The sequence below is a fragment of the Melospiza georgiana genome, chromosome 7, assembly GCF_028018845.1.
Source record: "Melospiza georgiana isolate bMelGeo1 chromosome 7, bMelGeo1.pri, whole genome shotgun sequence".
Lineage (NCBI taxonomy): Eukaryota > Metazoa > Chordata > Aves > Passeriformes > Passerellidae > Melospiza > Melospiza georgiana.
In genome coordinates this window covers 14,835,888-14,846,628 of record NC_080436.1, presented here as the reverse complement: position 1 = coordinate 14,846,628, position 10,741 = coordinate 14,835,888, and the positions used below count along the sequence as shown (strand labels likewise).

The 10,741-nt window shown below is 37.1% G+C and overlaps 1 protein-coding gene across 2 annotated transcripts in view; it reads right to left on the bottom strand.

Moving 5' to 3' along the window:
- The window catches only part of FAM117B (family with sequence similarity 117 member B), a 28,494-nt gene that overhangs the window by 7,583 nt on the left and 10,170 nt on the right, over nucleotides 1-10,741 (bottom strand). For both annotated transcript variants that reach the window (XM_058028257.1, XM_058028256.1), the window contains 5 exons: nucleotides 8,808-8,900; nucleotides 8,225-8,338; nucleotides 2,418-2,561; nucleotides 1,179-1,404; nucleotides 228-348 (listed from right to left, as the gene is read on the bottom strand). In XM_058028257.1, coding sequence (XP_057884240.1) covers nucleotides 228-348; nucleotides 1,179-1,404; nucleotides 2,418-2,561; nucleotides 8,225-8,338; nucleotides 8,808-8,900 — 698 coding nt within the window. The remainder of the gene's footprint in view (nucleotides 1-227; nucleotides 349-1,178; nucleotides 1,405-2,417; nucleotides 2,562-8,224; nucleotides 8,339-8,807; nucleotides 8,901-10,741) is intronic.

Here is a 10,741-nt window from a genome sequence, read left to right as displayed (position 1 = left end):
AAATTATGCTGGTTTTTAAAAAATATCACTCAAGATTTTAACACTAAATTTCAACAGTAAAATATATACAGACATGCCAATACATAGTCACACCAAAAAACAGAGATCAGGTTGTTAGCATGCCTTTAGCAATTGGACTAATAACTTCTGTCTGACACAAAATCAATAAAGCAATAATTAATCTGATTCTTAGATGTTATTTCTTATGTAGCAAAAAATCAACTTACAAGTTTTCCTCAAAGACTTTCACCTTTTCACAGCCCTCAGGAGGTTCCCGCTTGAACATGTAGCTGTTGTTGGGTTTTGGCGAGGTAGCGTATTTTGGCAAGGGAGAATTATTCCCATTTTCTGCAGGAAGAGAGTTGCTCATTATATAAATGTGACACACTATAAAAAACCACAAGAGCTACCTTTAAATGCCCCCTGAATTTTAAGCCACTTCATTACCAATGTTATGAAATTCAAAAACATTTCATTTGCCTTCAAAGCCTTCATTTGCAAATAAGCCTTCTTATCTCAAATTCTTTCCTTCTTTCTGTTTCTTTTTATAATATTTTCAGGCTCCTCTGCAACATCTGGTCATTCCTGGACATTTTCAGTTTTTAACTGCAAACCTAAATCTGTGGTTCTGTACTGTCACCACCTACCCAAAAGAAATGGGCAGAAGCCATATTCTTTAAAAAACAGAACAGGTTTATGTTGAATTATAAAATTCTCCTAGGATCTCTCAGAAGATTCCAGATGAAAAAAAGAATAATTAAATAAACCCTAAACACTTAAACTTTTATGGGTATGTCTATGAAATGCTATAAGGTTGCAGATTTTGGCCAAGATCATAAAAAATACTCAACACAAGCAAAACGACTACTGTGCTGTTTCACCTGATACTGTACATTCTTGCTTCTTCAACCTGCTTAAAATACTCAAATAATCTATTATTTAAAAGAAAAGCTTTTTGGGAAGCACATTTCTCAGTCACATCTATCCAGTTTTAATTAATATGTGTGCACACATATGAAGCATTTGGAAAAAACCTGGTCATGTACAAAAAAACATACAGAAAAGCCCACATTCTACCATTTCTCCATGGATGCAGGGAACAAGCCCTCTCTTTTACCGATGTAGTTACGCACATCGCACAAGTTCAGCATTGTTGAACTTTTGAAGTGACACAGTACCTTTATCTCTGGAATCACCAAGCAGATCATCTGCAGAACACGGGCTTTCCTCCCTGCCTTCATTACAGATGGTGAGAAAGGAGCTTGGAGACACGGACTGGGAGCGGCTGCTGTTGTTGCTGCCCTTGTCTGCCCCACCGGGGGTCTGGGTGTCAATGCTGCGGGTGCTGCTGCTGCGCTGCGCCAGCGGAGGCGGGGCACGGTGCCCGTCTGGGATATCTTGAGGCTGTTAGAATTAAAGGTATCAGACAGCTGCTCTTGTCTGCATAGCAATTGCTTTAAATCCAGGAATGGTGAGGGTCTTTTTGGGTTTCATAAAACCATTTGAGAAAGAAAATTTTATTTGTTACGTGCAACTTCAAAAGAAACTAAAATGTCAGATTCAGAAACTAAGGACAACAATTTATAAGATTTCTCATCATCACAAAATTCCTGAGGCTGGAAGGAAGCTCTTGATATTATCATCAAGTTTAACATCTCTGCTCAAGCAGACTCAGGTAGAACAGTGTATCCAGGACTCTGTCCAGTCAAGTTTTTAATATCTCCACAGACAACGATTCCACAACGTTTCTGGGCAACTTGCTCTGGGCTTTACACACCTTCACACAGTAAAAAAAAAAACCCCAAACAAACAAAATCCTAACATTTTTAAATTTATGCCCACTGCTCCTTTCCCCATCACTGGGCACTACTGAAAAGAGACCAGCTCTCTCCATTTCTGCACATGAGATGTTCATGTACATTGATAAGATCCCCGGAGCTGTCTCTCCTCAAGGCTGAACACTCCCATCTCTCTCAGCTTCTCTTCATATCAAAGACATTCTTGTTCCTTAATCATCTTCACAGTCTGCATTTCTGATACCTTAGTACTAAAACCACCTCTAAAAACCACTAAAATAAAATGAACATTAAAAATGGGCAAATTATGGTTCATCCAGCATGGGGATACTTCAGCATGGGCAAAAAAAATTAATACAAAAACTCCCAAGCCAGACATTTTGCTTTTCCCTGTTTTACTGAGGTTTCTTATTTAGACGAAAAGGTTCAGATTCAAGCTTTAACTCTTTCATTCCTTTAGCTTTCCAAGAGACTTTTCAAATTAACCTTATTAAATAATAAATTAAAATAAAAATAAAATTAATTCCAGACAAATTTAATTCAACCATGCAAAAAAAAGTTTATGATCTCAAAGCAAAACAAAAATAATTATATAGACCAAACATGGTGGCAGATACATACAACAAGTTGTTCCTCTTTGTCTCCTGTCTCCTTAATTATTATCTCAATCTCCTGATTCAATCCTTCTACGCTGTTTCGGAACCGTGACCCCGTTGATTTGGTAATCGGTATCACAGGAACGAGAGCACTCTTTGGGATGTGAGCCTAAAGAACAGAGACAACAAGAAAACAATGTAGATTTATATACAAAACAAAGTTACTATTTCTACCCAAAAGTGACCCTTGAAACAGAACACATCTACACTTGAGTATCAAGGACTTACACGAAACCTTAGTGATTGTATTCAAATGGATGCTTGAACTGAAGGCAGACATCCTGAATTTTGTTTCCAATCCAATTTCTAGCAGGAAAAGCTACATAACCTAGTCTCAAAATCTCCCTTGATATGGTCTGCCTCTAGCTTGACATAGCTTTACAAGTGAAAATGAAACAGTAAACATTTAAATGTAAGTAATTTTGAAGCCTTTGAAATACATTCACATTTCTCCTAAAGTGAGCTATACCACAATGTCAAATCACTCATTGTTGGATGGTAACCATGTTAAAATGATATTTTAATGGAAATTTGTGGCCACCTGCAATAACATGACACATGCAGAAGGAAAATTGTTCCACAAATGCAAGATTGCACTATGTTAAAAATTAAGACCAGTGTATTAACTGTATTAAGACAGAATAAAACATTGTAAAAAACAACTTAGGGAGAGTTCCACATAAAGAATAAAATCCCAAACCCAAATGTTAATACTTAGTTGCTTCAGAAGGAAGATTACCAGTTTAAAAATCCAGTGTTTCAAAATATGCACAAAATCTTCATTCTCAGAAAACACATTACTGAAATTTCCCAGAGCTCCATTTGGCACACTACAACTTCTTGAGATTTCCCAGTTTCTCGATTAGCATCTGCCCTCCTGTTAAAAAAGTCTCCCTGCCAGAACATTAGAAGATTCTATACTCATTAAGCAGTGGTAATGTAATACTTTCTGCAGGTAATGTAATACTTTCTGCAAAATTCAGTTCAACTCAAAGAACAGCACAACACACTGAAGTCACAGTAGAATTCCCACGTAAAACTCCTCTAATGAATGAGGGATCAGCATTATCTGGTCTTCAAAGTCTATTTTTGTTGGGGGGGGGGGGGTTTAGTTTAATTTTTCCTTTAAGTAATAAGACTACATAGACAGACACCAAAGCATTTTTATTTCCTGTGTACATTCTCAAAAACCACACAAAGCTTGTCTGGCAGAAAATCTACCTCAGAAAAATTAATGTACACAAGACATTTTAAGCACAGATCATAATGGAGACTTCTTGTCACAATCACAAATGTCTACAGCAGCAGAACTCATGAATTATATTTGTTCTACTTTCCTGAAACATTAGGTTAGCCACAAAAAAACCCCAAAACCAAACATGTAAAAAAGACTTGCACAAGAACTACAAAAGCTTCTGCTCAGGAAATGCTTGTCACTCTGTTTCTGTCAACAAAAATGAAACAGTCTCATAGCGGCCAAACTTGTAAAGAGTTTCCCAAGTCTTGCCTGAAGATGAAAAAAAACACTGGAGAAGAGCACAAAAAGTCTGAGAAAGTAATCCTGCTAATTCTGTTCCAAGCAAGGCCTTAGATCAACAATCCAGTAAACTAATACAGGTTGATGTGCAGTAACAACATAGATATATCAGCACAAGTTCAGGCACTAAAGGCTGTTTATGCACCCAGTTATTCAACACACACATTCTTAGGACAAACTGAGCTTGTTAAAAAGTAGAACACAAGTATGCTTTAAGATTTCAGCAGCCATTAGCAAAATGTGGGAACTCTTCACCTTTAAATATGATTGCCTACCACAAAAATTCTTAGGTTCATGCTACTATTTGAAGAGCTCAAAATAGATTCCATAGGGTTCAATATAGTTCAGTACAGCATGTTTCACTTCCAGGAAAAATAATATTCTGTACCTGACTGAGGATGATTTCTTAGCCCAGGGTGCTAGAGGGTGGAAAAGGAAGGAGGTATCGTGACATGGGTGGAACAATCAGCCTCAAAACAAGAAACTTTATTACAAATACTGCCTTCACAGAGGTCTGCATGGACATGCAGGAATAGGCTACTAGCTCTGGACCACTCATCTGAATACCCAGGAATGCTCACAAGGAGGCAAGGTGCCAATCACAGGGTAATAATGACTGTGCTCACACAGTAACACATTGGCACAGAGTTTTCAGTTCTGAGACTTACAGGTATGGCATACACCCATGAGGCAGGAAAAAAGACAAATCTAAATTGTTCACAGGCATTTCAGGAAAAACACTCAAAGCTCTTCCAATTTTTCACAAGTAACAAAACTAAACAGAATCCCAGGGCTTGTGATGCTTTTGCATCAAGCCACCTCTAGGCTGAATGTATCATGGTAATTCTACTCAAAAAAATCAATGTTCCACCTAGTGAGCTGGTAAGAGTGACACCAAAAAAACCAAGCCCCCAACACTGTGAACTGCATGCAGTTGATCTCAGTATCAATCAATTGGTCAGACATTGGGGACACAGGGTTGCTAGGAAAATGAAAGGAGCAGGGTTCGGAGTGCCACGTAAAAATGTAATATCAGCCAAGTGCACCGAGGAAAAAAACATTATGTTGCAAAAAAATAATCCATTTATTCTTCCATCTGGTTTCAGTTCTGGCCTCAATTCTAGCTTCTTTCTTATACCAACACTGAGAATATAAAAAGATCCAATTGTTTTGACTCCTGTTCACAGATTTAGTACCATGCAATTAACTCAAAATGTTCTCAGAAGCATCCTGAGATCACCTGAGTAGGCTATGACATTTCTGCAAACTTCTCTTCCAGTTAAAGAGAGACAGAAAGGAACATTTCCTGAATAACAAAAATACCACACAAACAACAAAACAACCATTTGTTCTGAAAAAAAGCTGTAGTCAACAGCAAGGGCTTGATCCTCCCCAACTATTTCCTGATTGTGAGCAGAGGGTCAGGAACAGCCAACAAGTTCATTCTATAGAGATTGTGCGGATTTCTTTCTTCACACAAAAACCATATCAGAAAGAAGCACAAATAAACAGCCAATCAGAAGCTCAGCTAGCAAGAACCACTAAAAATTTTGCTGTCATTCAAGAATTGCAATAAAGTTTAAGTATGGAAGAAAAGAGGAAATAAATCCACTAAAATTTCTTCTTTTAACTAGAAGAGAATGCCATTTTCCAAATGTTAAACAGAGTTTACCTGGTCTCTGCGAAGGAACTACTGACAAGTTCCTAATACTTTTTCTCACCTTGTGAGGAATCCAACTCCTTGAGCTCAGAAATCTTTACATGACCCTTTAGAGTCAACAAACACAAAAGTTTCCTTCAAGCTAGGAATGTAAAAAATAATTTCTAAATATTCAAATTACTAAATTCTGGTTTCCACACAGTCCTTCCCACAAATCCTGAAGGAACAGAGCTACTGCCAAAAACTCTAGATTAGCAGCTCTCAAAAAAAGAATGAGAAAACACAGGAACTTTGCCCTTGATGACTACATCTTATAGATTTTCACAGAGTTAAAAAACAGCTGCTAAATGCCATTAATCCAAAGGCTTCACTTAGTCTTTGAATCCTTCTTTAACTTCTTCCCTTTGCAAGTAGCTTGACACAACTGGCACAGAATTCACCAAGAAAAACAATGTTTTGTTTTGTAACAGTCCTGGAAAAGCTGCTTTGCTTCAATTTACATTTTATAGTTTGTTTCACGAGCCCAAAAACTAATTATCCATTGCACAATATTTTATTCAGGCACTACAAGATTTGGCAGAACGTAAAGACATCCATAGCAGAAACAAAATAATAAAACTACCATGCTGTTTAAAAAGTTATACACATATTTTGGGGAGGTATTTTTCAGAATAGTAGCATTGTTGTTCATTTTTGAAATTAAAACTCACTAAGATGATCTGTGCTAAAGTGGCAATACCTTAGCATTCAGAAACCCACAGGTCTGTAGAATGCCAAGCAAACCTATTAAAATGCATGCAATTCTCCAGTGTACTAAAGGGCCCACATCAAAAGTCCTTCAGTATACTTTTTGGTTGAAAATGTCCTCAAGTTCTACAAATTCAGAAAAAAACACCTTAATCTAGTATGCTGCTCTGTATTTTCTTTTGGTTTGGTTTTTTTAACCAAAAGTTTGACACATGTTGTATGTTGATTTTCATGAACTTTCTCAAAACCCCCTAGAAAGGGATTGGGTCAGTCGTCTTTCTTTATTCATAATTTTGGACTGTTCTGACTTGAGCAGTCAATAAAATCAGCACCACAATACACTGCACCCACACTTCAGTAATTCCTAAATTGCTATGTCAAAAAATGTAATTCTAAAACAAATTCCTAAATATTTCCAGTAGCAGAGAATTCAAACTACCGACAAACTGAATTCAAGAGGCACACAAATACTGAAAAGCCATGACTGCTAACTAAATGTCCTACAGCAGGGATAAGAAGTTAGGGTCTGAGACAAAAGGGGCTCATGACTTTTATACAAAGCAGGAGTTAAGAACAGCAGAGTAGAAGAAATTCAAAACACTATTTTCTTATTTTCATTCTTGAAGTAGAACACATTCAGACAACCTGACTTTGAAAGAAAGAATGAAAAAACCTGACCTAAATTATTTCTGGAAGGATGGAATGACAGAAATGAAAATTTTTATTAACTGTCGTCAGATTATGATATTTGTTGGAACAATTAATGTCATTTCAGGAGTAATTGGGAATGTAATTAGATTTTCAGAGAAGTTTCACAGCTGAACTACTTTCTCAATTCACAACACTGACAGTTTCCTAGTTTCTTTCAACTACATTGCCTTGCCAAGGCTATTGTGAGGGATTTGTTCGTTTTGTAACTGTCAAAAAAATTGCGTGTATCAAATGCACATTCATGAGATATCAGTAGGGAGAGAAAATAACTTTCCTTCTGAAAAAACTTACCAAACTTTTCTATTGGTTTTCCTAAAGTTACTCAACAAAAACACACTTGAAAAATGATCTGTGTTTTTGAAAGCCTTTAATTTTTTTACGCCTGCTATCAATTGAGCTAAAAATATTACACCTCTGTCAACCTGACCTCATTAGAAGCCTTGAAATAAAACTGAAACTGCACACAGAATATGTGGTGGCCTAACCTTTACAATTTTTGTAGAAGGGATTAGTACTTTAAGTCTCAAGGCAGAATAAACGGGGAAAAAAATACAAAATCTTAAAAAGGTTGAATGATTTTATGAAATGTGTAAACACTTAATCTCATGGAGTAGCCCTTTGTCAGGTAAACTCTCTAAATCTCATCACAGTATTAGATGAGTGTTTGGCAAGACAAAATGTGCCCAGAAAAGCTACCTTTCATTAGAGTACACAGTTTTACCAGCAGTTTGCTCCACGCCATACTCTATGTGCAAAGTTGTAACTGTCACAGCAACATGTAATGAAGATGGTCTGTAGTTTTAGATTTAACTTAGCTGTCATCCTTTTGTGCAACCTGCAGAATGCATTTTAAAAACCTTGCTTCAAGGACATTTTTAACTACCTGAAATTATCTGAAAGTGGGAGTTCAAAGCCAGCTCACCCAAGTAACCAAAAGATCTGGGCTACCATTCACTCAAGCAGCCAAAAGAAAGCTCTATTTCATAAAATTCACCTACAGCTACAACATATAGGAGTCTGTGGCATTTCTAAGTTCCCTCTAATACAAATCACAACCTTGAAAGGATCTAAAAGTAGTATTAGGTACCCAATATGGGCAAAAAGCACTCAGCCTTACCTGACTGTGGTTAATGGCTGCATGGTTGCCATGAAAAGGGGACTGCCTTTCCTTGTCCCGATGATGCCTGCTGCTGTGTTTGCTTCTCTGCAGCTGTTGACGCAATTTTGCAATCTAACAAAGGAAAAATTCATGTCAGATTTCAACACGTGTATTCAGGTACACAGGTAATTTCACCCATTTATTCCATCACTTAAAATTATTTACTACCATAACATTCATAATTACTGCCAGCACTAGGTTACATTCAAGTTCTTTCAAATCTAGTATGCTGGCTAGCAGTTCAGCTGATGCTCAGAAGACACCTCTAGAGGTTTAGTGAAAGAACTTGAAATACATGAAATTTGAAAGTAGTGAGGTCACTGCTGTTATTTCCCTCTTTGATAAAAAAATGCCACCCACATTTAACATTTTCTTTCCCACACATTCAGATAGCAAATGAAACGCAATTTCATATTTTGTACCAAGCCCGCCATCTGTATAATTACTCAAAGTAATAAAATACTCATGCCTTCCTGAAGCATCGTGGCAACAGTGCATACCAAAAAAACATTTAATCCCAAGTTCTCAAGTAATTTCTGACCTCCTTGAGCTGTTCATTGCTGCCCCATGATGATGAACGTTTGTGTGAGCTTCTCTTCTTTTCTAAATATTCTTCAGCCCAGGCACTTTCTGTCTGTAGGAAGAAGATTACAGGACTAATTAAAAAAGGTAATTGCTACTTTCTGGCAGAATAATTTGACACAAATTAGAAAAGAGAACATTTAAGATATGCTAGATTCAGAACTGAAAGTGAACAGTAACTAACTAGAAGCCTCTCTCACAGGTAAGGTACAAAAAACCAGAGTGGAACTATATAAATAAAAAACCCAAACCCACAACTTTCAGACCTAGCATAATATAGGGATGTGCTAGTTTCCCTTTCAAATGACTGAGCATAAGGCAGTACTCACAGCCAGATGTACCACAGGCAGCTACAGAGCTCTGAAGAACCACTGTGAACTAGGGGAGATTTCCTGCACAGATGCTGACCTTGTTATTTCTGAAGCATTAGCAAGGGTGGCTTGGTGTAAGCACTGTGAAAAGCCTGCACCAGCACAGCTTCAAAATCACGTTCTTGCTCTCAAGAATGAGAAGGAAAGCAAAGCATATAAGCACCACTAGAGCTATTGCAAAGCACAGAATAAATTTATTAATGCCTCAAAGGGTTTCAAGTTCACAGTTGGTCCAGGCCAAGCAGAAAGCAACATAGATAATACTAAGCTGGTTTCACTGAACCAACAGAGCCATTAGTGTTTAATAAAAAATCTCACAAACATATTGTGGTGAAGAAGTTTTGAGAAATGCAAGGTATCATTCAGACACACAGTATCTCACGTAAGGAAATGCACAGGCAAGCCTGTGATAATACTGCATGATACTGCTTTATGGGCAGTTTGTGTTCCCACCTAGCCACCTCCAGCAATGTCTTCAAACACACTGAACTGTAAAGGCACTAAGAGGACAGACAGCAGCATCTATCAGTCTCTGAGCAGTCACAGGAAGTAAGGGGAAGAATTTCTGGAAGTACTTTACACACTGAAAGAGACAGCAAATTCCTTGAAATTCACTCTTGCCACCAAGCAGTTCTTGGCACACAGTGGTGATCAAGCTAACCTCATTTCCTGGATATCTACCTTTCTCCTATTGAGAAGAACTTGGATTGCCTCCAAGTCTTCACATCTACAGTGTGCCATGGTTGGTTGTTCTTACACATGAGACTAACAGTTTGCAGAAGCCACATGCTGACCTTTCCTAGCCCAGCTGCACTTGGATCACAGAAACTCAAGTCTTTTGTGGTATTAATCCCTATTTTGCAGGGAATATGGAACCTTAACCCCAAATACACAGGTTGCAACCCCACCAGTTTCAGTTACAGACACAAGTTTCATATAAATGAAACCTCCATTATCAGTACTTTTTAATCTTCATCATTCCAAATCAAAAACTAACTAGGACAAATCTGAATAATCAAGTTAATAGGGTTGCTTTGAAATTCCTATTTCATAGCAAAACTAGAATCCATTACAATCTGTTTTTCTAGAAAAGCACTCACTGATCTTTATAATAAAATAGAATAATTGATAAGCCCCATTTCCAAGTACCAGTCTTTGTCTAATCAATTCTCAAATGTCAGTCAGGAGTATCATCCTATCCTCTAACTCCTGGAACAGTAAGCTTTAGCTACTAATTCTAGCTTCCCAACTCAGCACAGTCATTACACTTGCCTACAGGAGAATAATTAACACTTTAATTAGTCTTTGCCTTTAATTTATATTCAAGACTGACTCAAGATTCAAGAATTATTTAATAAATTAATATCTGATTCATTTTAAAGCATTAAAGTTGCTTTGATGCTCATCCTCAAAACAAATAGTTAGAAATCTTTTCAGATTGAACTATAGGAAACCCATACATCAAAACAGAAATGCAATACTATTTTAACAAGCCTTCTCCTATTTATTCCCCAAATTTTGA